This window comes from Pristiophorus japonicus, chromosome 20 (genome assembly GCF_044704955.1).
Source record: "Pristiophorus japonicus isolate sPriJap1 chromosome 20, sPriJap1.hap1, whole genome shotgun sequence".
In the NCBI taxonomy this organism is placed as follows: domain Eukaryota; kingdom Metazoa; phylum Chordata; class Chondrichthyes; family Pristiophoridae; genus Pristiophorus; species Pristiophorus japonicus.
The window spans coordinates 87,996,912-88,023,755 of record NC_091996.1 but is presented as its reverse complement, the minus strand read 5'-3'; the positions used below and the strand labels follow the sequence as shown (position 1 = coordinate 88,023,755).

The 26,844-nt window shown below is 53.7% G+C and overlaps 1 protein-coding gene across 2 annotated transcripts in view; it reads right to left on the bottom strand.

Annotated features, from left to right (window-relative positions):
* Nucleotides 1-26,844, bottom strand: part of LOC139232658 (polyamine-transporting ATPase 13A3-like) — a 113,047-nt gene that overhangs the window by 19,631 nt on the left and 66,572 nt on the right. The window contains exons 19-28 of one of the 2 annotated variants that reach the window (XM_070863117.1): nt 23,690-23,810; nt 22,046-22,170; nt 20,217-20,392; nt 18,562-18,693; nt 15,985-16,064; nt 8,203-8,245; nt 4,146-4,255; nt 3,913-4,009; nt 1,861-1,933; nt 228-405 (exon numbers count right to left, since the gene is read on the bottom strand). In XM_070863117.1, coding sequence (XP_070719218.1) covers nt 228-405; nt 1,861-1,933; nt 3,913-4,009; nt 4,146-4,255; nt 8,203-8,245; nt 15,985-16,064; nt 18,562-18,693; nt 20,217-20,392; nt 22,046-22,170; nt 23,690-23,810 — 1,135 coding nt within the window. The remainder of the gene's footprint in view (nt 1-227; nt 406-1,860; nt 1,934-3,912; nt 4,010-4,145; nt 4,256-8,202; nt 8,246-15,984; nt 16,065-18,561; nt 18,694-20,216; nt 20,393-22,045; nt 22,171-23,689; nt 23,811-26,844) is intronic. The other variant, XM_070863118.1, reaches the window with a different exon arrangement.

Below are 26,844 nucleotides of genomic sequence, written 5' to 3'. Positions count from 1 at the left end.
ATCGGTCGTTCCTTCATCGTCGCTGGGTCACAATCCTGGAACTCCCTCCCTAACAGCACTGTGGGAGCACCTTCACCACACGGACTGCAGCGGTTCAAGAAGGCGGCTCACCACCACCTTCTCAAGGGGCAATTAGGGATGGGCAATAAATGCCGGCCTTGCCAGCGACGCCCACATCCCAAGAAAGAATCTTTGCTAAATGGTTGCCGTCGCTGAGGGAGCCTTACTTTGAGGAGGGGGTCCACACCTCGTACCAGGGCTGTTCCTTAACCAGCAGGAAGGCCGTGATCTGAAAGGCCAGTGCGAGGAGGAGCTGCATCGACACAGACAGCAGCATCGGCACCGAGATCAGGCTGGACGGGGGCCTCTGTGGGACAAGCTCCTTCCAGGATGAATTCAAGCTCACTGCAAGACAAAGGAGTCACAAGAGTTAAGCGGTAAGACATCCCCCTCGTTTCTCGCTCCTCACATTCCCTTCATCGTCCCAACAACCTCCACCATCCGCTGCCTCTCGGCTCCGGAGGCCCAAGCAGAGAGGTGGAGAGATTAAGCTATCTCCTGCCTACTCCTGGTCACACCCAAACCACCCACCTCCCCCCAGGCCTCAAGCCTAAATCCAACCCCCCTCTTTTCATTGGAGGCAGTTCAGAGAAGGTTCACCGAGGTTGTCTTATGAAGAAAGGTTGAGCAGGTTGGGCCTGTACTGGTTGGAGTTTAGAAGAATGAGAGGTGATCTTATTGAGACGTACAAGATTCTGAGGGGGCTGGACAGGGTAGATGCAGAGAGGATGTTTCCCCTCTTATCAGATCAGCCATGATCTTATTGAATGGCGGAGCAGGCTCGAGGGGCTGGATGGCCTACTCCTGTTCCTAATTCTTATGAATGTTTCCCCTCGTGGGGGAGTAGTTTCAGAATAAGGCGTCGCACATTTAAAAAACTGAGACGAGGAGGAATTTCTTCTCTCAGAGGGTTGTAAATCTGTGGAATTCTCTGCCCCAGAGAGCTGTGGAGGCTGGGCCATCGCATATATTTAAGGTGGAGATAGATTTTTGAACGATGAGGGAGTCAAGGGTTATGGGGAGCGGACAGGGAGTTGGAGTTAAGGCCATGATCTTATTGAATGGCGGAGCAGACTCGAGGAGCCAAAATGGCCGACTCCTGCTCCTATTTCTTATGTTCATAGGACAATCCCACCCCCGCCGCCCCTCCCCAGAATCAGACTGGTGAACCCTCGTTGCACTCTTTCTAAGGCAAGTATATCCTTCCGTAGGTCAGAAGAGTAAGAGGTACACATGTCCCTATGATTCAGTCAGTAACCGAGCTGTACAGAAGAGGAGGTCAGAGGTCAGTCTGTGCTCGAGTTCATCGGGCTGAAACTTAAAGTCTGCCAACAGTCCCGTCTCCCTACAAAATTCTTACAACATACAAAATTCTTACAGGGCTTGACAGGGTAGATGCAGGGAGGATGTTTCCCCCGGGCTGGGGAGTTTAGAACCAGGGGTCACAGTCTCAGGATAAGGGGTCGGCCATTTAGGACCGAGATGAGGAGGAATTTCTTCACTCAGAGGGTGGTGAATCTTTGGAACTCTCTGCCCCAGAGGGCTGTGGAGGCTCAGTCGTTGAGTATATTCAAGGCCGAGATCGATACATTTTTGGATATTAAGGGAATCAAGGGATATGGGGATCGGGCGGGAAAGCAGAGTTGAGGTAGATGATCAGCCATGACCTTATTAAATGGCGGAGCAGGCTCGAGGGGCCGAATGGCCGACTCCTGCTCCTAATTATTAAGTTCTTATGTTCCCATTTACAAACACGGCCAACGCAGGCACGCTATCCCGGCCCGCCCGGCCCTTACTCACTTGTGAACGCGATGGACATGATGATGGCCAGGTCGATGAACAAGTACTGAACGTCTCCCAGGTTGCTCAGGACCTGCAAGCAATGCAACACAAAAAGTACATCACGCAACATGACAAGCAGAACGCTTTAGTCATTGCACTCTCACTGTAACAGTGCCGGTAGGGAGATCGAGAACAACAACAACTTGCATTTATATAGCGCCTTCAACGTACTGAAACGACCCAGGGCGCTTCACAGGAGTATTATGAGACAAAAAAATTGACACCGAGCTGCCTAAGGAGAAATTAGGGCAGGTGACCAAAAGCTTGGTCAAAGAGGTCGGTTTTAAGGAGCGTCTTGAAGGAGGAGAGAGAGGCAGAGAGGTTTAGGGAGGGAGTTCCAGAGCTTGGGGCCCAGGCAGCTGAAGGCACGGCCACCGATGGTGAAGCGATTATAATCAGGGATGGTCAGGAGGGCAGAATTAGAGGAGCACAGACATCTCGGGGGGTTGTGGGGCTAGAGGAGATTACAGAGATAGGGAGGGGGCGAGGGCCATGGAGGGATTTGAAAACAAGGATGAGAATTTTGAAATCGAGGCTGGAAAAGTTTGGTAGCAGGATATTGAGAACAGCTGGAGTATCTCACTTACACACAGTCTAAAAGAATATTTTTTTCAAAATTCGTTCATGGGATGTGGGCGTCGCTGGCAAGGTCGGCATTTATTGCCCATCCCTAACTGCCCCTTGAGAAGGTGGTGGTGAGCCGCCTTCTTGAACCGCTGCAGTCCGTGTGGTGAAGGTGCTCCCACAGTGCTGTTAGGGAGGGAGTTCCGGGATTGTGACCCAGCGACGATGAAGGAACGGCCGATATATTCCCAAGTCGGGATGGTGTGTGACTGGGAGGGGAACGTGGAGGTGGTGGTGTTCCCATGCGCCTGCTGCCCTTGTCCTTCTAGCGGTAGATGTCGCGGGTTTGGGAGGTGCTGCCGAAGAAGCCTTGGCGAGTTGCTGCAGTGCATCTTGTCGATGGTACACACTGCAGCCACAGTGCGCCGGTGGTGGAGGGAGTGAATGTTTAATCTGGTGGAAGAGGTGCTTTGTCTTGGATGGTGTCGAGCTTCTTGAGTGATGTTGGAGCTGCACTCATCCAGGCGTTGATACCCGCCCTCCTGTATGGCTCAGAGACATGGACCATGTACAGTAGACACCGCAAATTGCTGGAGAAATACCACCAACAATGTCTCCCCAAGATCCTGCAAATCCCCTGGGAGGACAGACGCACCAACGTTGGTGTCCTCGATCAGGCCAACATCCCCAGCATTGAAGCACTGACCACACTCGACCAGCTCCGCTGGGCGGGCCACATTATCCGCACGCCAGACACGAGACTCCCAAAGCCAGCGCTCTACTCGGAACTCCTACACGGCAAGCGAGCCCCAGGTGGGCAGAGGAAACGTTACAAGGGACACCCACAAAGCCTCCCTGATAAAGTGCAACATCCCCACCGACACCTGGGAGTCCCTGGGCCAAAGACCAGTCCGCCCTCAGTGGAAGAAGAGCATCCGGGAGGGCGCTGAGCACCTCGAGTCTCGTCGCCGAGAGCGTGCAGAAAGCAAGCGCAGGCAGCGGAAGGAGCGTGCGGCAAACCAGTCCCACCCTCCCCTTCCCTCAACCACTGTCTGTCCCACCTGTGACAGGGACTGTAATTCCCGTATTGGACTGTTCAGCCACCTGAGAACTCACTTTTAGAGTGGAAGCGAGTCTTCCTCGATTCCGAGGGACTGCCTGTGATGATGGGGAGTGTTCCTGACCTGTGCCTTGTAGATGGTGGAGGGGCTTTGGGGAAGTCAGGAGGTGAGACCCTCGCCGCAGAATACCCAGCCTCTGACCCGCTCTTGTCGCCACACACAGTTGGAGTGTCGCTGCTATACACAGCGGGCAAGGATTGGAGCCCCAGCTTCCAGCCTCCTCGGTTTTGCTCACCTTCATTTCCCTCTTCCACCAACCCCCCCAACCTCCACATCCTCAAACCCCCCCCCCCCCACCCCACGAAACAGAAAGGTCGTGACCTACCGAGTAAAGCAGCAAGACGGACAGGTACTGGACGATGCTGTACATAGCCATGAATTTAAAGACACCGAAGGAGGTGACCAGTGCTGCACGACCCTCTCTGCAGAAGAAAGATGCCATTTTAATAACTGGAGCGAAGCAGAGACCACAGCACCGTGATCCCCCCCTTCCCCCGCACCTCCCAATCGCAGCGCCGAAAGCCAGCGCAGACGGTGCATGGATTCCGGCCGACGTACCTGATGAGATCCGGCACGCAGGAAATGTCCGGAGTCTTCGAGGTGAACGGCGACGCCACGGAGGCCTCAAGTTGCGAGAGGGAGATCCCGGCGTGAGCTCGCTTCAGCGCCTGCGGCAGGAAGACATCGGGTTACAACCGAGCCGACAGCGCAGGGACTGGCCATTCGGCCCAACCGGTTCGCACCAGCCCCCACTCCCACCCCTCGTCCTCTCAGCCCCATCAGCACATCCTTCTATTCCTTTCTCCCTCGTGTGCTTATTCCAGCCTCCCCCTTAAATCCATCTGTGCCAGTCGCCTCAATGTGTCATTGAAACGATGAAGAGGTTTCGGTAGGGTAGAAGATGTTTGCACTCGTGGAGGGGGCCCAAAGCTCGGGGCCACCAACATAAGATAGTCACTCATAAATCCAACGGGGAATTCAGGAGAAACTTCTTAACCCAGAGAGCGGTGAGAATGTGGCAGCGAGTTCCACATTCCCACCGCTCTCTGGGGAAAGAAGTTTCTCCTGAATTCCCTGTTGGATTTATTAGAGACTGTCTTATATTGATGGCCTCGAGTTCTGGTCTCCCCCACAAGTGGAAACACTCTCTACGTCTGCAGCTGTGAGTATGCTCAGAGGGGATTCCTGTACGGGCTGCTCTTGCACACTCTCCATGTTGCCGTCCGGACACGCCATGGCGCACCATCTTGCCGTCCGGAGGAGGCGGGGGTCCCCAATGGGAGTGCTCGCTACGCGGGAGCCCCCCCTCTATTTATTGGGGACTTGGCCTGGAGGGTGGTGCACGGAGCAGTCCCGTGCAATAAGTTTTTAAGTCAGTTCACGAGCTCCCAGGCCGTTTTCTGCGGTCCGGAGGAGTCCGTGTTCCACGTTTTTACGGAATGTGCGAGGTTGCAGCCCCTCTTCCATTATTTGAAGGGGCTGCTCCTCAAATTCTGGTTGCACTTCAGTCCCACACTCCTGATCTTTGGGCACCCTGTGCGGAGGGGGGAGCGGGCAGGTCGGAAGGCCTCCTCGTAGGGGCCTGCTCCTGGGCACGGCCAAGGGGGCCATCAGCCGGTCCAGGCAGCGGGTGGTTGAGGGGGTCGTTCAGCCCGACTGCCTGCCTCTCTTCCGCACGTACATCCGGGCCAGGGTGTCCCTGGAGATGGAGCACGCGGTGTCCACCGGTACGCTCGCGGCCTTCCGCGAGAGGTGGGCGCCGGAGGGACTGGAGTGCATTGTTACCCCCTGGCAACCAAATTTTAATTTAATCTGTTAGTGTCTAAAGTTTAATTTGCTTAAGTTGTCGGTTTTAGTGCCCCCCAGCACCACCCCCCCCCCCCTTTTAGCCAGGGGGCACTTGTATAATTTGAGATTTTGTGCCTTCAAAAAAACCCTCCCAAAAAAACAAGGGGGCACTTGAAAAGTTTTTGGAGTCCCCCCCCCCCCGCCCCCTCACCCACCCCCACCCCAATCAGGGGGCACTTGATTAAAGTGCACAACTAAAATAGTTGTAGAGCTGTTGAGTGGGAGTGGCTTAGCCAGTCACGTGATGTTCACAAGACTCAATAAAACCCCGGCCAGTTGGGTTTGGGAGATCCATAATGGGGCAGCTGACTGTGAGCCTGGTGGATGAACTGGTAATGTGTAGTGTGATTATTAAACCTTTTGCTAATAGACCAACTAGTTCTTAATAGCAATGTGTTGCTATGAATTCTTAAGCAAAGACCCCATAAATCAAATACCTTACAACGTCTACCCTATCAAACCCTCTTCATTATTTTAAGACCTCGAACAGATCACCCTTCGGCCGTCTCATTTCACACATTTCCCACCACCCTTATAAAAAGCATTCTGTTTCCCTCACTATTTCTGGTCCGTCATCCCAGGACGTTGCCAAATGTCATTTTGGTGGGGCGGGTGAACTAACATGAATATGTGGATCCATTCGAGAGGGCGATGCGGGGGGTGGGGGGGGGGTGAGGGGGAATGGTCCCAATTTTAAGTCCTGGAATTTGTGTCAGAAACACATCATTATTGTAAGAGGTTGTGCAAAAGCCCCGAAACTGAATTTCAAGCAGCGGAGAGACAGAAAGATCGGCAATGGTTCGCATGCAATACCTTCAACACAAATTGTAAGATGAAGGTGGCGAGACTCGGAGGGCCATGGGGCGATCCCGGGGCTGTGCTGATCACAGCCAGGGCCGGCACTAGGGTGGGGGGGGGCAGCAAAATGAGCTGCAGTGACTCTGGGCTAAAGAGGGCAAGATGAGCCAGGGCTCTGACCTCTGGTGGTGAGCTAGGAGGGAGCGTGTGTGTATAAACACACCATACGAATCAGGCTGCAAACAGAATTGGGCGGGGCAGTGATGCCTCTGGCAGTTGAATGTACATCAGCCGTGCCTCAGTGAGCAGCACACTCGCCTCTGAGTCAGCACGTTGTGGGTTCAAGTCCCACTCCAGAGTCTTGAGCAAAAAAATCCAGGCCGACACTCCCAACGCGGTGCTGAGGGATCGCCGCACTGCCGGAGGGGCGGTGCTGAGGGATCGCCGCACTGTCGGAGGGGCAGTACTGAGGGAGTGCTGCAGTTCTGGAGGAGCAGTACTCAGGGAGTGCCGCGCTGTTCGGGGGGGGCAGTACTGAGGGAGTGCCGCACTGTCGGAGGGGCGGTGCTGAGGGAGCGCCGCACTGTCGGAGGGGCGGTGCTGAGGGAGCGCCGCACTGTCGGAGGGGCAGTGCTGAGGGAGCGCCGCACTGTCGGAGGGGCAGTACTGAGGGAGTGCTGCAGTTCTGGAGGGGCAGTACTGAGGGAGCGCCGCCCTGTCGGAGGGGCGGTGCTGAGGGAGCGCCGCACTGTCGGAGGTGCCGTCTTTCAGATGGGACGTTAAACCGAGGCCCCGTCTGCTCTCTCAGGTGGGCTTAAAAGATCCCACGGCTGCTATTTCGAAGAAGACCAGGGGAGTCCTCCCCCGGTATCCTGGCCCAATATTTATCCCTCAATCAACATCACTAAAACAGATGATCTGGGTCATTATCACGTTGCTGTGTGTGGGAGCTTGCTGTGCGCAAATTGGCTGCCGGATTTCCCACATTACAACAGTGACTGCACTCCAAAAGTGCTTCATCGGCTGTAAAGCGCCTTGGGACATCCGGTGGTCGTGAAAGACGCTATATAAATGCAAGTCTTTTTTTTTCTTTGATGTGTATGAACACAGGTCAAGAGATCACTGGGCCCATTCACATTTGGGCCCACTTCTCACTGTCCTGCTGACACCCAGGGGTAAAATTCACCTCCGCCCGAAACGGGGCACATCTTCTGTTTTTTTAAAGTTTTTCTCCGTCGATATTCGGCACGGAAGTTTTTTTTGCAGTGGGCCGGCCGCCCAATCACTCATCAGCGCCACGCTAATGACATCAGCATGTGTCACAACGTCGCTCCCCTTCAGTTAAAGGGGAGGGCCGCTGTGAGCTCTGTATATTTTTAAGTTCTGCCCACTGGGCCACCAGGGAGAGTTTCGGCCGGGCCAGGCACCCAGGTCGGGATGCCAGGCTGGCTGTTGGCGGCCCGGCTGAACCCGGGGGGGTGCATAATTGTCGGCCCGACCTGGCAGTCAGCCGACGGTAAAAAAATAAAACGACATCGCCGGCAGCGCCACCTCCCCTTTAAGGGCAGCCGCGTCGCCGACCAATGAGGAGGTGCACCGGCACAAAAAGCTGTGGGGAGCACCGGCCGGCGGGAAGCAGTCACCGCCGGTTGGTAAGGGGTCGTCTCGTGCTGGCCGGGGCGGGAAAACGGGCAGAGCCCCTACACCGCTCCGCCCTGATGGAAGGCCAATTGGCACAATGGCGGTCATTCCGCACCGCCCCGTGGCCGTCAGAGGCCTTATCGGGAGGGGCAATTTCGGCCCCCCCCCACCGTCTCGACCCGCATGAGCCAAGGGCTCTAGGGTTAAGTACTGGCGAGCAGCGCGAACCCATTGATCAGGGAGAGCGCGAGGCAGCGCCCTCTGGAGGAGGGAGGGGGGAAAAAAACTTACAACTGCAACACATCAGCTGACCAGATCCGTTACTCACCCCACAGTCATTGGCACCATCGCCGCACATTCCGACGTAATAGCTGTTTAAAAACAAAATGCAGGCCCGAAAGTTTTATTGAACATATTCCAACTCCATTTATGCAAAGCAGCTGCCTTACTGTAGCTCTTCTAGCACCCCCACCCCCCCAACACTCATGATACTACCCCAACAGTGCTAGCGCATTAGTCTCCGAGTCAGAGAGGTTGTGGGTTCAAGTCCAACTCCAGGAACTGGAGCCCATAATCCAGGCTGACGCTCCCAGTGCCAGTACTGAGGGACTGCTGCACTGTCAGAGGTGCCATTAAACCGAGGCTCCGTCTGCTCTCTCAGGTGGACGTAAAAGATCCCACGGCCACTATTTTGAAGAAGAGCAAGAGAGATCTCCCTGGTGTCCTGTGCAGTATTATCCCTCAATCAACATAACTAACACAGATTGTCTGGGCATGATCACATCGATGTCTGTGGGAGCTTGCTGTGCGCAAATTGGCGGCCACATTTGACACATTACAATAGTGACTACACTCCAAAAGTAATTCATTGGCTGTAAAGCGCTTTGGGACATCCTGAGGATGAGAGAGGTGCTATATAAATGCAAGTTCTTTATTCTTTCTTTTCGAGATAGACTCACTTTATGAATTAATTTTAAGCCCAGGATAGTGTCAGCTGCCTGTTTGTAATGTATTGAGGGAGTGCAGTGAAGGTTCACCAGACTGATTCCCAGGATGACAGTACTGACATGTGAAGAAAGACTGGATCGACTAGGCCTGTATTCACTGGAGTTTAGAAGAATGAGAGGGGATCTCATTGAAACATATAAAATTCTGACAGGATTGGACAGGTTAGATGCAGGAAGAATGTTCCCAATGTTGGGGAAGTCCAGAACCAGGTGTCACAGTCTAAGGATAAGGGGTAAGCCATTTAGGACCGAGATGAGGAGAAACTTCTTCACTCAGAGAATTGTGAACCTGTGGAATTCTCTACCACAGAAAGTTGTTGAGGCCAGTTCGTTAGATATATTCAAAAGGGAGTTGGATGTGGCCCTTACGGCTAAAAGGATCAAGGGGTATGGAGAGAAAGCTGGAATGGGGTACTGAAGTTGCATGATCAGCCATAATCACATTGAATGGTGGTGCAGGCTCGAAAGGCTGAATGGCCGACTCCCGCACCTATTTTCTATGTTTCTATGCACCTGTGAGCGTGCTCTCAGGTTTGTAGAGCTGTTGAGTTGGGAGTGGCTTAGCCAGTCACGTGATGTTCACAAGACTCAATAAAACCCCAGCCAGTCGGGTCTGGGTCACCTACGATGAGGTATGCAGTTGTGAGCCTAGTGGATGAACTGGTGAAGATGTTGACGATGACTTGGAGTTCAGCCTCTGAATGTGCGCAGACGCAAGCGTCGTCCGCGCACCGTAGTTGGACGACGGAGGATGGGACGGTCTTGGATCTGACCTGGAGGCGACGAAGGTTGGACAGGTTCCCACTGGTTCTACAGTTTAGTTCCACTCCAGCGGGAAGCTTGTTGAGTGTGAGGTGGAGCATGGCAGCGAGGAAGATCGAGAAGAGGGTTGGCGCAATGACACAGCCCTGCTTGACCTCTTACGCTTAACATCCGTAAGACAAAGGTCCTCCACCAACCTGTCCTCGCCGCACAGCACTGGCCCCCAGTCATCAAGATCCACGGCGTGGCCCTGGACAACGTGGACCACTTCCCATATCTCAGGAGCCTCTTATCAACAAAGGCAGACATCGATGCGGAGATTCAACATCGCCTCCAGTGCGCCAGTGCAGCCTTCGGCCGTCTGAGGAAAAGAGTGTTCGAAGAGCAAGTCCTCAAACCTGCCACCAAGCTCATGGTCTACAGGGCTGTAGTAATTCCCGTCCTCCCATATGGGTCAGATACATGGGCGGCTTACAGAAGACACATCAAGTCGCTGGAGATATATCACCAGCAATGTCTCCGCAAGATCCTGCAAATCCCCTGGGAGGACAGGTGCACCAACATCAGTGTCCTCGTCCAGGCTAACATCCCCACTATTGAAGCACTGACCACACTCGACCAGCTTCGCCGGGCAGGCCACTCAGTCTGCATGCCAGACATGAGACTTCCTAAACATCTGCTATATGCGGAGCTCCTTCATGGCAAACGAGCCAAAGGTGGGCAGTGGAAACGTTACAAGGACACCCTCAAAGCCTCCCTGGTGAAGTGCGACATCACCACTGACGCCTGGGAGACCCTGGCCGCAGACCGCCCGAGGTGGAGGGCGTTGAGCTCTTCAAATCTCAACGCTGCGAGCGTGAAGAGATCAGGCGCAGTCAACGGAAGGAGCGCGTGCGGCAAACCAGTCCCACCCACCCCTTCCCCCGACGAATGTCTGTCCCACCTGTGACAGGGTCTGTGGCTCTCGCATTGGACTGTTCAGCCACCTAAGGACTCACTTCAGGAGTGGAGGCAAGTCTTCCTCGATTCCGAAGGACTGCCTATGATGATGATGCAGCCCTGCTTGACCCCGGTTCAGACGTGGATTGGGTCTGCGGTGGATCCGCTGGTCAGGATCACGACCTACATGTCGTCGTGGAGCAGGCGGAGGATGGTGACAAACTTTTGGGGGCAGCCGAAAATGGAGGAGGTCGCTCCATAGTCCCTCGCGGTTAACAGTGTCAAACCGTAGTTAATAAACCGACTAGTTCTTAATAGCAATGTGTTGCTATGAATTCTTAAGCAAAGAGCCCATGAAGCAAATACATTACACCGTTTTACACTCTGCCCGATATTACTCTCCGCTGATGTCAATGTAGACGGACCTGATCCAGTCAGCCAGGCGCTGATAATGAGCCGTCTTTAATTCTGCATCTTAAGCTCCCTGGCTGTCACATGTACAATACTTTGTGAATTTTCCAAGCGCGCACTCACACCGGGGAGTCTTGTCCCCCGGGAAATCATTCTTTTGCTTTTAAATTCCTACACCTACTGCGCGTAATGAGATCTGCTCCCTGGGCACCACAGCTTGGTATTAAAAGGAATCCTGCAGCCCAGCGAAAATTCTTGTGTCAGAGCAGATTCAACGCATTGGTTGTAAGGCACTCCAGCGACATTCCCACCCTCCGTAACTGTGAGCCCATCCAAAACTCTGCTGCCCCGTGTCCTAACACGCACCACGACCCGTTTGCCCCACTGTGATCGCCGATCTGCCGGCAAGGCCTCCATTTAAAAAATTCTCACCCTCCTTTTCAAATCCCTCCATGGCCCTCGCCGCCTCCCGATCTCTGTAATCTCTTGCAGCCCCACCACTGCACTCCTCCAATTCTGCTCTCTTGAGCTTCCCCGATTTCCATCGCTCCGCTATTGACGGCCGTGCCTTCAGCTTCCTGGGCCCTCAGCTCTGGAATTCCCTCCCTAAACCTCTCTGCCCGCGCCCCCCCACCAACCCATTAAGACACTCGCCCCCCCCCCCCCCCACCATCCATTAAGACGCTCCTTAAAACCTACCTCTTTGACCAAGCTTTTGGTCACCTGCCCTAATATCGCCTGATGTGGCTCGGTGTCAAATTTTGTTTGACAACACTCCTGTGGCTTTAATGCCAGGGTCGGCAAAGACACAGCCCTCTGGGGAGGCGTGGTTGGCAGAGAGGGGGTAAGGAAATCCAACTCCAGCGGTACCCTACTCCTGACAAAATGTCTAGAACATGAACTCCTCATCACCAACACCCTGTTCCGCCAGAGGGACAAATACAAGGCATCGTGGCAACACCCTCGCTCCAAACACGGGCACCTGCTCGACGATGACATCGTCCGAGCCAGTGATCGCAAGGATGTGCACATCACCCGCGCCATGACAGGAGCTTAGGACTGCTGGACGGACCACCGCCTAATCCGATCCGTCATCAACATTAACATAGCCCCAAAGCAGAGAGGGCAGCAGAAGCAGTGCCGCAACAAAAGTCAATGCCGGGGCACTTAAAGACCCAGCTAAGAGAGCCTTATACAGCCAGCGCCTCACAGCCATTCTGGCGTGCCTTGCTGACCTGACCCTGAGATGCTGAATGCCCACTGTGCTTGGTCTGCCCTCCAGGCCTCCATAACCAGTGCCTGTGAAGAGACACTTGGTTACTCAACCAGCAAACATCAGGACTGGTTTGATCAAACGAGCCTTGGGACATTTTTACTACGCTAAAGGCGCTGTATAAATGCAAGTTGTTGTTGCTATGTCCCTTCATTGGACAGCAACAACAACAACTTGTATTTATATAGCTCCTTTAACATCGTGAAACATCCCAAGGAGCTTCACAGGAGTATTATGAGACAAAGGATTTGACACTGAGCCACCGAGGATAAGGAGAAATTAGGGCAGGCGGCTTGGTCAAAGAGGTAGGTTTTAAGGAGCATCTTGAAGGAGGAAGAGAGGTGGGGAGGTTTAGGGAGGGAGTTCCAGAGCTTGGGGCCCAGGCAGCTGAAGGCACGGCCACCGATGGTTGAGCGATTATAATCAGGGATGCTCAAGAGGGCAGAATTAGAGGAGCGCAGACATCTCGGGGGGGGGGGGGGGGGGGGTTGTGGGGCTGGAGGAGATTACAGAGATAGGGAGGGGCGAGGGCCATGGAGGGATTTGAAAACAAGGATGACAATTTTGAAATCGAGGCGTTGCTTAACCGGGAGCCAATGTAGGTCAGTGAGCACAGGGGGTGATGGGTGAGCGGGACTCGGTGCGAGTTAGGACACGGGGCAGTGAGCACAGGGGGTGATGGGTGAGCAGGACTCGGTGCGAGTTAGGACACGGGGCAGCGAGCACAGGGGCTGATGGGTGAGCGGGACTCGGTGCGAGTTAGGACACGGGGGCAGCGAGCACAGGGGGTGATGGGTGATCGGGACTTGGTGGGAGTTAGGACACGGGGCAGTGAGCACAGGGGGTGATGGGTGATCGGGACTTGGTGGGAGTTAGGACACGGGGCAGTGAGCACAGGGGGTGATGGGTGAGCGGGACTCGGTGGGAGTTAGGACACGAGCAGCTGAGTTGTGGATCTAAGTTACGTAGGGTAGAATGTGGGAGGCCAGCCAGGAGTGTGCTGGATAGTCAAGTCTAGAGGTAACAAAGGCACGGATGAGGGTTTCAGCAGCGGATCAGCTGAGGCGGGGTGAAGACGGGCAATGTTACGGAGGTGGAACTAGGCGGTCTTAGTTATGCTGCGCAATATGTGGTCGAAAGCTCATTTCAGGGTCAGATACGAAACCAAGGTTAATAGACAGATTTTTGAGCGATAGGTGAGTAAATGGTTATGAGGAGCGGGCGGGGAAGTGGAGTTGAGTCCATGATCAGATCAGCCACAATCTTATTAAATAGCAGAGCAGGCTAGAGGGGCCAAATGGCAGACTCCTGCTCCTATTTCTTATGTTCTTAAGAACAATGTGGTTCAGCCTCAGACAGATGCTAGGGAGAGGGTTGGAGTCAGTGGCTAGGGAACGGAATTTGTGGTGGGGACCGAAAACAATGGCCCTGAAATTCCGATGTCCATGGTCCGTACGAAGTTTGTACAGACCCGGGAAGGCAATGCACATGCACTGAAAACCTGACTTTTCCGATCCGCCACGTTTCTGGCTTGACAGACCCTGCGCAGATCGGGAGCGAGGACATTTGTAAGTGCAAATTTCCGATACTTACGCATACAAATGTCCTCAAAAATCTTGCGCCTGCATAGCCTACTGTTACAGGCGCAAGTGTTTAAAAATCACAAAAACATAAAAAATAAAGCTATGAAAACATATTTTATTAAAACCCTCCCCACAACGGTAAGTTTATTTTAAAAAACTTTTTAAAAAATCAGGAAAATATATATTTTTTACAAGACATTAATTACTTTAATTTAAATGAATGTAGTGTATATTTTCTATTTTTTATTAGTGTTTTGGGTGTTTGGGGCTGTGTTTTGGGTGTTTGGGGTGTTGGGGCAGTGTTTTGAGTGTTTGGGGCAGTGTTTTGAGTGTTTGGGGCAGTGTTTTGAGTGTTTGGGGCAGTGTTTGGGGTGTTTGGGGCAGTGTTTTGGGTGTTTGGGGCTGTGTTTTAGGTGTTTGGGGCTGTGTTTGGAGTGTTTGGGGCTGTGTTTGGGGTGTTTGGAGCTGTGTTTGGAGTGTTTGGGGCTGTGTTTGGGGTGTTTGGAGCTGTGTTTGGGGTGTTTGGGGCAGTGTTTGGGGTGTTTGGGGCTGTGTTTTGGGTGTTTGGGGCTGTGTTTGGGGTGTTTGGGGCTGTGTTTGGGGTGTTTGGAGCTGTGTTTGGGGTGTTTGGGGCAGTGTTTGGGGTGTTTGGGGCTGTGTTTTGGGTGTTTGGGGCAGTGTTTTGAGTGTTTGGGGCAGTGTTTTGAGTGTTTGGGGCAGTGTTTGGGGTGTTTGGGGCAGTGTTTGGGATGTTTGGGGCTGTGTTTTGGGTGTTTGGGGCTGTGTTTGGGGTGTTTGGAGCTGTGTTTGGGGTGTTTGGGGCAGTGTTTGGGGTGTTTGGGGCTGTGTTTTGGGTGTTTGGGGCTGTGTTTTGGGTGTTTGGGGCTGTGTTTTAAGTGTTTGGGGCAGTGTTTTAAGTGTTTGTGGCTGTATTTTGAGCGTTTGGTGCTGTGTTTGGGGTGTTTGGGGCTGTGTTTTGGGTGTTTGGGGCTGTATTTTGAGCGTTTGGTGCTGTGTTTGGGGTATTTGAAGCTGTGTTTTGGGTGTTTGGGGCTGTGTTTGGGACTGTATTTGGGGCTGTGTTTTGGGGTGTTTGGGGCTGTGTTTGGGGTGCTTGGGGCCGTGTTTAGGGTGTTTTGGGTGTTGGGGCAGTGTTTGGGGTGTTTGGGGCTGTGTTTTGGGTGTTTGGGGCTGTGTTTTGGGTGTTTGGGGCTGTGTTTTGAGTGTTTGGGGCTGTGTTTTGGGTATTTGGGGCTGTGTTTGGGGTGTTTGAGGCTGTGTTTGGGGCAGTGTTTGGGGTGTTTGAGGCTGTGTTTTGGATGTTTGGGGCTGTGTTTTGGGTGTTTGGGGCAGTGTTTGGGGTGTTTGGGGCAGTGTTTTGGGTGCTTGGGGCAGTGTTTGGGGTGTTTGGGGCTGTGTTTTGGGTGTTTGGGGCTGTGTTTTGGGTGTTTGGGGCTGTGTTTTGAGTGTTTGGGGCTGTGTTTTGGGTATTTGGGGCTGTGTTTGGGGTGTTTGAGGCTGTGTTTTGGGTGTTTGGGGCTGTGTTTTGGGTGTTTGGGGCAGTGTTTGGGGTGTTTGGGGCAGTGTTTTGGGTGCTTGGGGCTGTGTTCGGGGTGTATGGGGCTGTGTTTTGGGTGTTTGGGGCTGTGTTTTGGGTGTTTGGGGCTGTATTTTAGGTGTTTGGGGCTGTGTTTGGGGCTGTGTTTTGGGTATTTGGGGCTGTATTTGGGGTTGTGTTTTGGGTGTTTGGGGCTCTTTCTCAATCAATGTAATAGGACTTTAGGACCTTACGGAACTCCGATTACTATGATACTTTACCTGATTGGCTGCCCAGAGCCATGTGATTCCAGCTCCAGTCCTGCGCACGTCCCAACGTGCACGCGCTGTGACTGGCAGTCAGCTCAGGCCACAGCATCGGAAAGTCGAATGTGGGCAGCAGCTTAAGGTAGGTGCGTATTTTTTCTCTAAAATACCCGCGGTAAGGACAAAACGGAATTTCAGGGCCATTGGCTTCGGTCTTCCTGATGTTCAATTGGCAGGTAAATGAACATACACCACTAAACACAAGGAACGGTGATGCCAATAATGTGCTCGGAACACTCCAGCCCGGCCCCAATGGCGGCGTCTATACTCACTCCACTTTCTGAAGAGCCTCCACCAGCTGAGTTTTCTGATCCGGGGCCATTCGGGCATAAACCGTCCCGCACAGGAGCAGCTGGTTAGGGTTCAAAACACCGAGTGTCAAACCTCCAACAGCACCACACAGCTACATCGACACAAACACCCGCGGCTACCCACTCAACCGTTTCACGCCGCTCAAATCATTTCTGGGCCACGCCTGAATCGAGATTTTACACAAAACCGTATATAAATTTCATCCAGTTCCCGGGGGCGGGGATATCCTTCGCGCAAACTCACCCTAATTCAGCCACAAATTTCACACAGAGTGAGCTTTACTCTGTATCTAACCCTGTGCTGTACCTGCCCTGGGAGTGTTTGATGGGACAGTGTGGAGGGAGCTTTACTCTGTATCTAACCCCGTGCTATACCTGCCCTGGGAGTGTTTGATGGGACAGTGTGGAGGGAGCTTTACTCTGTATCTAACCCCGTGCTATACCTGCCCTGGGAGTGTTTGATGGGACAGTATAGAGGGAGCTTTACTCTGTATCTAACACGCACTGTACCTGCCCTGGGAGTGTTTGATGGGACAGTGTGGAGGGAGCTTTACTCTGTATCTAACCCCGTGCTATACCTGCCCTGGGAGTGTTCGATGGGACAGTGTAGAGGGAGCTTTACTCTGTATCTAACGCGCGCTGTACCTGCCCTGGGAGTATTTGATGGGACAGTGTAGAGGGAGCTTTACTCTGTATCTAACCCCATGCTGTACCTGCCCTGGGAGTGTTTGATGGGACAGTGTGGAGGGAGCTTTACTCTGTATCTAACCCCGTGCTGTACCTGCCCTGGGAGTGTTTGATGGGACAGTGTAGAGGGAGCTTTACTCTGTATCTAACGCGCGCTGTACCTGCCCTGGGAGTGTTTGATGGGACAGTGTAGAGGGAGCTTTACTCTGTATCTAACCCCATGCTGTACCTGCCCTGGGAGTGTTTGATGGGACAGTGTAAAGGGAGCTTTACTCTGTATCTAACCCCATGCTGTACCTGCCCTGGGAGTGTTTGATGGGACAGTGTAGAGGGAGCTTTACTCTGTATCTAACGCGCGCTGTACCTATCCTGGGAGTGTTTGATGGTCTCAGAGGGTTGTAAATCTGTAGAATTCGCTGCCCCAGAGAGCTGTTTAAGCTGGGACATTGAATAAATTTAAGACAGAGATAGACAGTTTCTTAAACGATAAGGGAATAAGGGGTTATGGGGAGCGGGCAGGGAAGTGGACCTGAGTCCATGATCGGATCAGCCATGGTCGTATTAAATGGCAGAGCAGGCTCAAGGGGCCTATTTTTTATGTTCTTATGTGAATAGTGGCGAATAGTCCCACGTTACAACAGTGACTACACTCCAACAGTACTTCATTGGCTGTAAAGTGCTTTGAGACATCTGGTGGTCGTGAAAGATGCTATATAAATGCAAGCCTTTCTTTCTTTTTCAGTGGGCGATGTGGCCTGAAGTTACATAGGCAGATCAAATCAAAAATGTATCGATGCATTTAAGAGGAAGCTAGCTAAGTACATGAGGGAGAAAGGAACAGTGGGTTATGAGATGAATTTGGGTGGGAGGAGGCTCGTGTGGAGCATAAAGACCCGTTGGGTCGAATGGCCTTTTTCTGTGCTGATCAATGATTCTATAATGTCATTCTATGTTAAAAATGGTGGAATGGGGCTTGCTGGATGTAATGTATGCACCTGTGAGTATGCTCGCAGATTTGTAGAGCTGTTGTAGGTTGCAGCCCCTCTTCCATTATTTGAAGGGGCTGCTCCTTAAATTCTGGTTGCACTTCAGTCCTACGCTCCTGATCTTTGGGCACCCTGTGCGGAGGGGAGCGGGCAGTCGGAAGGGGGCCATCAGCCGGTCCAGGCAGTGGGCGGTCGAGGGGGTCGTTCAGCCCGACTGCCTGCCTCCCTTCCGCGGTTACATCCGAGCCAGGGTGTCCCTGGAGATGGAGCACGCGGTGTCCACCGGTACGCTCGCGGCCTTCCGCGAGAGGTGGGCGTTGGAGGGACTGGAGTGCATCATCACCCCCGGCAACCAAATTTAAATTTAATTCATCAATGTTAAAAGTTTAATTTGATTAAATTTGTTAGTTTTAGTGCCCCCCCCCCTTTAATAAGGGGATTCTTGATTTATTGTTTCACAAAAAATAGTTGTAGAGCTGTTGAGTGGCTTAGCCAGTCATGTGATGTTCACAAGACTCAATAAAACCCCGGCCAGTTGGGTTTGAGCGATCCACGATGAAGCGAGTAGTTGTGAGCCTGGTGGACGAACTGGTAATGCGTCGTGCGATTGTTAAGCCTTTTGCTAATAAACCAACTAGTTCTTAACAGCGACGTGTTGCTATGAATTCTTAAGCAAAGAACGCAGAAATACATTACACTAGCCAAAGCTTCTTCCAAGACTAACCCCACAGGGAGCAGAGAAGCACCAAGCTCCAAAGCCCCCACCCCCCCCCCACCCCTCACGATGGGAGCTGTTTGCAGTGCACTGCGCACACAGGCCATTTGCTGACCAGCATTTGGGGAGAGACTGGGAACCCAGACTGACCTTGGGAAGCAAGTCGGGGAAGTGTTCCGTGATCACAGCAAAGGACTTCCCGCTCATCGCGAAATGGTAGCAGGCTTCGGGCGACTGGGGCCTGTCCTTCAGGCTGTCGTCCTCCACGTCGATTCGGAGATCCTGGGTAGTCAGGAAGTCAGTGAGGGCAGCGGCAAAGCATCAGGGCTACGTGGCGCTAAAGGCAGAGGCAGAGTCCGTGCCTTCCTATATCTCTGACCCCCACAGTAGTACAGACATCAAAAGGGATAGGGCCCCCCCCCCCACATTAACAGGGTCTGCCCCCGTGTTCACACACAGGCCCCACATTACAACAACAATTTATATAGCGCCTTTAACATAGTGAAACATCCCAAGGCGCTTCACAGGAGTATTATGAGACAAAAGATTTGACAGCGAGCCGCATAAGTAGAAATGAGGGCAAGAGCCCTAAGGCTTGGTCAAAGAGGTCGGTTTTAAAGAGCGTCTTGAAGGAGGAAAGAGAGGCAGAGAGGTTTAGACAGGGAATTCCAGAGCTTGGGGCCCAGGCAGCTGAAGGCACGGCCACCGATGGTGGAGCGATTATAATCAGGGATGCTCAAGAGAACAGAATTAGAGGACGCAGACATCTCGGGGGGGGTTGTGGGGCTGGAGGAGATTACAGAGATAGGGAGGGGGCGAGGGCCTTGGAGGGATTTGAAAACAAGGATGAAAATTTTGAAATTGAGGCGTTGCTTAACCGGAAGCCAATGTAGGTCAGCGAGCACAGGGGGCGATGGGTGAGCGGGACTCGGTGCGAGTTAGGACACGCGGCAGCCGAGTTTTGGATCACCTCTAGTTTACGTAGGGTAGAATGTGGGAGGCCAGCCAGGAGTGCGTTGGAATAGTCAAGTCTAGAGGTAACAAAGGCACGGATGAGGGCTTCAGCAGCGGATGAGCTGAGGCAGGGGTGGAGATGGGAGATGTTATGGAGGTGGAAATAGACAGTCTTAGTTATGCTGCAGATATGTGGTCAAAAGCTTATTTCAGGGTCAAATACGACACCCAGGTCCCACAGTTCAAAAAAAATTAAGTTCCTGGTACATGGGCGCTGCTGGCAAGGCCGGCATTTATTGCCCATCCCTAATTGCCCCTTGAGAAGGTGGTGGTGAGCCGCCTTCTTGAACCGCTGCAGTCCGTGTGGTGAAGGTGCTCCCACAGTGCTGTTAGGGAGGGAGTTCCAGGATTGTGACCCAGCGACGATGAAGGAACGGCCGATATATTTCCAAGTCAGGATGGTGTGTGACTCGGAGGGGAACGTGGAGGTGGTGGTGTTCCCATGCGCCTGCTGCCCTTGTCCTTCTAGGGGGTAGAGGTCGCGGGTTTGGGAGGTGCTGCCGAAGAAGCCTTGGCGAGTTGCTGCAGTGCATCTTGTAGACGGTGCACACTGCAGCCAGGGGGCGCCGGTGGTGGAGGGAGTGAGTGTTGAAGGTGGTGGGTAGCGTGTCGATCGAGCGGGCTGCTTTGCCCTGGATGGTGCAGGCAGGGCGTGGGTTGGGGGCGGTACTGGAGCCATGTGCAGGCAGGGCGTGGGTTGGGGGCGGTACTGGAGCCATGTGTAGGCAGGGCGTGGGTTGAGGACGGGGCTGGAGTCTCACGCAGCCTGAGCTTGCCGTCGATTGGCCTACCTTCGTGTCGTTGCCCACGCACGCCCTCCACCCACTCAGGTCCTCGCCGTACTGCCAGTTGATGGTGGCAGACTGACCGTCCTTCGGCGGCGAGGCTTCCGTGACGATCACCTTCCCATGCGGCGGGATCATACCGCACTCGCGGGCCACTGAGACCGCCGTCAGCATGTTGTCTCCTGTCAAATCAGAGCAAACGGTGGGTTTAACCGGGCTGTCCGGAGACCCCGCCCCATCGACAGCCCCCCACACTCATATAAGAACATAAGAAACAGGAGCAGGAGTCGGCCATTCGGCCCCTCGAGCCTGCTCCGCCATTCGATAAGGTCATGGCTGATCTTCGACCTCAACTCCACTTTCCCGCCCGATCCCAATATCCCGCGATTCCCCTAGACGCCAAAAATCTATCAATCTCAGCCTTGAATACACTCAACGACTGAGCATCAACAGCTCTCTGGGATGGAAAATTCCAAAGATTTACCACCCTGAGTGAAGCCATTTTTCCACATCTCAGTCTGAAATGGCCGACCCCTTATCCTGAGACTGTGTGACCCCTGGCTCTAGACTCCCCAGCCCGGGGGGAAACAACCTCTCAGCATCTACCCTGTCAATCCCCCTCAGAATCTTATAAGAACCTCAACTCCACTTCCCCGCCCGATTATATATTTCAATGAGATCACCTCTCACTCTTCTAAACTCCAGAGTATAGACCCAATCTACTCAATCTCTCCTAATTGGACAACGCTCTCCTCCCTGGAACAATCCAGTGAACTCATCTCACATCTGCAGCCCAGGGAACGGAGTGGCCGAGTGCGTCACTGACCTTTCACCTCTCCCCCCGCCCAGAGGGGTCAGGAGAACCGTTTGGGCTCACTGTTCTCATTATAGCCTCCAGCCCCTGCCTCAACATCACAATGTGTCTCCTGTCTACTTTAAGGTGTCAGCCGTGGTTCAGTGGCTAGCACCGAGTCAGAAGGTCGTTGGTTCGAGGCCCACTCCAGAGACTTGAGCACAAAAATCCAAGCCGACACTCCCAGTGCAGTGCTGAGGGAGTGCCGCACTGTCGGAGGTGCCGTCTTCCGGGTAAGACGTAAAACCGAGGCCCCGTCTGCCCTCTTAGTTGGATCGCACTGCACTATTTCGAATAAGAGCAGGGTGTCCTGGCCAATATTTATCCCTCAATCAACGTCACTAAAAACAGGTTATCCATTCATTTATCACATTGCTGCTTGTGGGAGCTTGCTGCGTGCGAATTGCGCTGACATGTCTCCGACATTGCAACAGTGGCTACACTGCCTCTCCCGTGGATCTCTAGTCCCGGGGCACACTCTCAGACCCACAGCCACAGTCACAGTATCAACGGTGGCTCAGTGGGCAGCACACTCGCCTCGGAGTCAGAAGGTTGTGGGTTCTGAGTCCCACTCCAGGGACTTAAGCACAATAAATCCAGGCTGGCACTCCCAGTGCAGTGCTGAGGGAGCGCCGCACTGTCAGAGGTGCCGCCTTTTGGATGAGATGTTAAACCGAGGCCCCGTCTGCCCTCTCAGGTGGATGGAAAAGATCCCGTGGCCATTATTTCAAAGAAGAGCAGGGGAGTTCTTCCCGGTGTCCCGGGGCCAATATTTATCCCTCAATTAACATAACAAAAACAGATGATCTGGATCATTATCACATTGCTGTTTGTGGGAGCTTACTGTGCGCAAGTTGGCTGCCGTGTTTCCCACATTACAACAGTGACTACACTTCAAGAAGTATTTCATTGGCTGTAAAGCCCTTTGAGACGTGCAGTAGTCGTGAAAGGCACTATATAAATGCAAAGTCTTTCTTTTTACCTGTCACCATCACCGTGCGGATACAGGCTCTCCGTAGCTCGCCGAGGATAGGAACCGAGCAAGGCTTAAGCTTGTTCTGCATCATGATCAGCCCCAAGAACTCCATGTTGCCCTCGATCACGGCCCTGCGCAGAAACGCAGATGGTTTACTCAGCCCACCGCCCGAGGCAGGGTCCCAGCGAACAGCGCTCGGAATACCGTCCGCGCTAGACGCGTGCGGTGATAGGAATGCGCTACCAGAAAGGCTCGGTAACAGAGGACCTGAAGCCCGACAGCTTCACTGCAGAGCGACGGTTCGAACAGAGCCTTGTAGCACGGGCCAGCCAAATCACCGAGTGACCTCGTCGGCTGGCTGGTTGTGAAAGGAGATAACTCATCTCGAGCGTTGGCTGGGAGACCGGAGCATCGGAGCGCTGGGACTGAGCGTCGGAGTGTCTGGGAATGCTGAGATTTGAGGGTCGGAGTGTCTGGGAGCTCTGTGATTGAGGTTAGGAGTGTCTGGGACTGAGGAACGGAGTGTCTAGGACTGAGGGTCAGAGTGTCTGGGACTGAGGGGCAGAGTGTCTGGGACTGAGGGTCAGAGTGTCTGGGACTGAGGGTCAGAGTGTCTGAGAACACTGGGACTGAGGGTCGGAATGTCTGGGAGCTCTGGGACCAACGGTCGGAGTGTCTGGGAGCTCTGGGACCGACGGTCGGAGTGTCTGGGAGCTCTGTGATTGAGGATCGGAGTGTCTGGGACTGAGGATCGGAGTGTCTGGGACTGAGGGTCAGAGTATCTGGGACTGAGGGTCAGAGTGTCTGGGACTGAGGGTCGGAATGTCTGGGACTGAGAGTCGGAGTGTCTGGGACTGAGAGTCGGAGTGTCTGGGACTGAGGGTCAGAGTGTCTGGGACTGAGGGTCGGAATGTCTGGGACTGAGGGTCGGAGTGTCTGGGACTGAGAGTCGGAGTGTCTGGGACTGAGGGTCAGAGTGTCTGGGACTGAGGGTCGGAATGTCTGGGACTGAGGGTCGGAGTGTCTGAGAACGCTGGGACTGAGGGTCGGAGTGTCTGGGAACGCTGGGACTGACGGCTGAGTGTCTGGGAGCGCTGGGATTGACGGTCGGAGTGCCTGGGAACGCTGGGGTTGACGGTCGGAGTGTCTGGGAACGCTGGGGTTGACAGTCGGAGTGTCTGGGAGCGCTGGGAACCGATGGTCGGAGTGTCTGGGAGCTCTGGGACCGACGGTCGGAGTGTCTGGGAGCTCTGGGACCGACGGTCGGAGTGTCTGGGAGCTCTGGGACCGATGGTCGGAGTGTCTGGGAGCTCTGGGACCGACGGTTGGAGTGTCTGGGAACGCTGGGACCGACGGTCGGAGTGTCTGGGAGCTCTGGGACCGATGGTCGGAGTGTCTGGGAGCTCTGGGACCGACGGTTGGAGTGTCTGGGAGCTCTGGGACCGACGGTCGGAGTGTCTGGGAGCTCTGAGACCGACGGTCGGAGTGTCTGGGAGCTCTGGGACCGACGGTCGGAGTGTCTGGGAACGCTGGGACCGACGGTCGGAGTGTCTGGGAACGCTGGGGTTGAGGACACTCACCGAGTGTGGCTGGGAGGATCGGAGTGTCGCGGCGCGGGGATTATTTGCGCTCCCCCCTGTCCGTTATTACCTGTTAACGCTATGCACCCTGTGCCAGGTTAGCTTGGCCTCCAGCTTGCGGTGAGCCAGCGCGATCACCCTCAGCCCCTGCCTCGTGTACTTCTCCAGAACGCTGCAGAAATTCTCTGGAACTGTCACAAAAATGGAGGTCATGGGCGGGTCAGTAACAAACTCAATGGCGGGATTAAAAGCCTCCCGCCTGGGATCGCGCACAGCACCGGGCTATTACTTACATATCAGAACAATCTGGGCGGACCTAATGCACCTTTCGCTTCCGACCCAATAGCCTCTCCATTACCAACACCGGCTCCTTCCACCCATCTACTGCTGAAACCCTCATGCTTATGTTAAATGCGTTAAAAAAGGAGGCAGACAGAAAGCAGGAAACTATAAACCAGTTAGCCTAACATCTGTCGCTGGGAAAATGCTGGAGTCCGTTATTAAGGAAGCAGTAGCAGGACATTTGGAAAAACATAATTCAATCAAGCAGAGTCAACATGGTTTTATGAAAGGGAAATCATGTTTGATGGAGTTCTTTGAGGATGTAACGAGCAGGGTGGATAAAGGGGAACCAGTGGATGTGGTGTATTTGGATTTTCAGAAGGCATTTGACAAGGTGCCACATAAAAGGTTACTGCACAAGATAAAAGTTCACGGGATTGGGGGTAATATATTAGCATGGATAGAGGATTGGCTAACTAACAGGAAACAGAGAGTCGGGATAAATGGGTCATTTTCCGGTTGGCAAACAGTAACTAGTGGGGTGCCGCAGGGATCAGTGCTGGGTCCTCAACTATTTACAATCTATATTAATGACGGATGAAGGGACCGAGTGTAATGTAGCCAAGTCTGCTGATGATACAAAGATGGGTGGGAAAGCAAATTGTGAGGAGGACATAAAAAATCTGCAAAGGGATATAGACAGGCTAAGTGAGTGGGCAAAAATTTGGCAGATGGAGTATAATGTGGGAAAATATGAGGTTATCCACTTTGGCAGAAGAAAATATAAAAAGCAAATTATAATTTAAACGGAGAAAAATTGCAAAGTGCTGCAGTACAGAAGGACCTGGGGGTCCTTGTACATGAAACACAAAAAGTTAGTGTGCAGGTACAGCAAGTGATCAGGATGGCCAATGGAATGTTGACCTTTATTGCAAAGGGGGATAGAGGATAAAAGCAGAGAAGTCCTGCTACAACTGTACAGGGTATTGGTGAGGCCACACCTGGGGTACTGCATGCAGTTTTGGTTTCCGTATTTAAGGAAGGATATACTTGCATTGGAGGTCATTCAGAGAAGGTTCACTCGGTTGATCCCAGGAATGAGGGGGTTGACTTATGAGGAAAGGTTGAGGAGGTTGGGCCTATTCACATTGTTCAGAAGAATGAGAGGTGATCTTCTCGAAACGTATAAGATTATGAGGGGGCTCGACAAGGTGGATGCAGAGAGGATGTTTCCACTGGTGGGGGAGACTAGAACTGGAGGACCATGGGCTTTATTTTCCTCTGACGATTTTTGGCATCCAGGAGGATGTACGGCCTATTTTTTTGTGCCCATTTGCTGCAAAAAAACCTTTCGGCAAAGAATTATTTGAATTTGTCGCACCGCTCTCCGAAGCTAGTCCGGGGGGTGTGTGGGGGGGGGGGGGGGGTGGAGCTTCAAGTGTGGCTACAAACTCTCTGGGCATGTGCCAAAAGCTGAAGTTGCCAGAGCAACCAGAGACTCTGAAGCAAGTTGAAGCCCGCTCCTGTCTTTGATTCATAATGACAGTCACACTGAGGGATTAGCGATCGTAAGGCAACTTTACCAAGACACAGACATCACTTGCTGTATTCTGTACCCCAAAATGATCATTTAAAAAGTGAAATCTGTAGGTCCCGCTGCAATCCTGGGCCCACCAAGGGCCTTTCCCCCTCCCACTGGACCCGCTACAATCCTGGGCCCACCAAGGGCCTCCCTCCCTCCCACTGGACCCACTACAATCCCGGGCTCACCAAGGGCCTCCCTCCCTCCCACTGGACCCACTACAATCCTGGGCCCACCAAGGGCCTCCCTCCCTCCCACTGGACCCACTACAATCCTGGGCCCACCAAGGGCCTCCCTCCCTCCCACTGGACCCACTACAATCCTGGGCCCACCAAGGGCCTCCCTCCCTCCCACTGGACCCACTAAAATCCCGGGCCCACCAAGGACCTCTCCCCCTCCCACTGGACCCACTACAATCCTGGGCTCACCAAGGGCCTCACCCCCCATCCCACTGGACCTGCTACAATCCCGGGCCCCTGAAGAACCTCTTCCCGCACTGGACCCACTACAATCCCGGGCTCACCAAGGGCTTCCCTCCCTCCCACTGGACCCACTACAATCCCGGGCCCACCAAGGACCTCTCCCCCTCCCACTGGACCCACTACAATCCCGGGCCCACCAAGGGCCTCCGCCCCTCCCACTGGACCCACTACAATCCCGGGCCCACCAAGGACCTCGCCCCCTCCCACTGGACCTGCTACAATCCCGGGCAATCGAAGAACCTCTTCCCGTACTGGACCCACTACAATCCCGGGCCCGCAAAGGACCTCTCCCTCCTCCCATTGAACCCGCTGCAATCCCAGGCCCCCGAAGGACCTCCCCCCGCCCTACTGACCCGCTACAATCCCGGGCCCACCAAGGACCTTTCCCCCCACTGCAATCTCAGGCCGAATGGCCCTCCCACTCCCGAACTTCAACTCGCAGGGGGAGCGGGACTGAGCGGGTGGGGGGGGCCATTCGGTCCAGGATTGCAGCGGGTCCAGCTGGGGGGGGGGGGGGAGGGGGGCGGGGCGGGAGGAAGGGAGGGGAGCGGATCTTTCGGCCCGGGAATCTTCTTCCCTTGCTCGAAAAAGAGTTCCATGTGGGGGAAAAAAGGTATTTTTTTGTGTATTCTTATTGCCTCGCTCTTGCCCTCTTGTGCCGATTCCTTAAGTTAACGCACGTCTGCTTTTTGCAGGGCTTTTGGGCAGTGTGCGTTGCGCTGAAAAAAAAATCGTGGACGGCCAAAATCGATGAAGTCCACAAAGACGGCGCCCGATCCCATTGTGACTCGTGCCTGCGGCAAAAAATGTTGAAGCTGGTGCACGTGGTCGACACCGTCCAAACGTTGGTGAAAGTTGGAAAGTGAGTATTTCACGGCA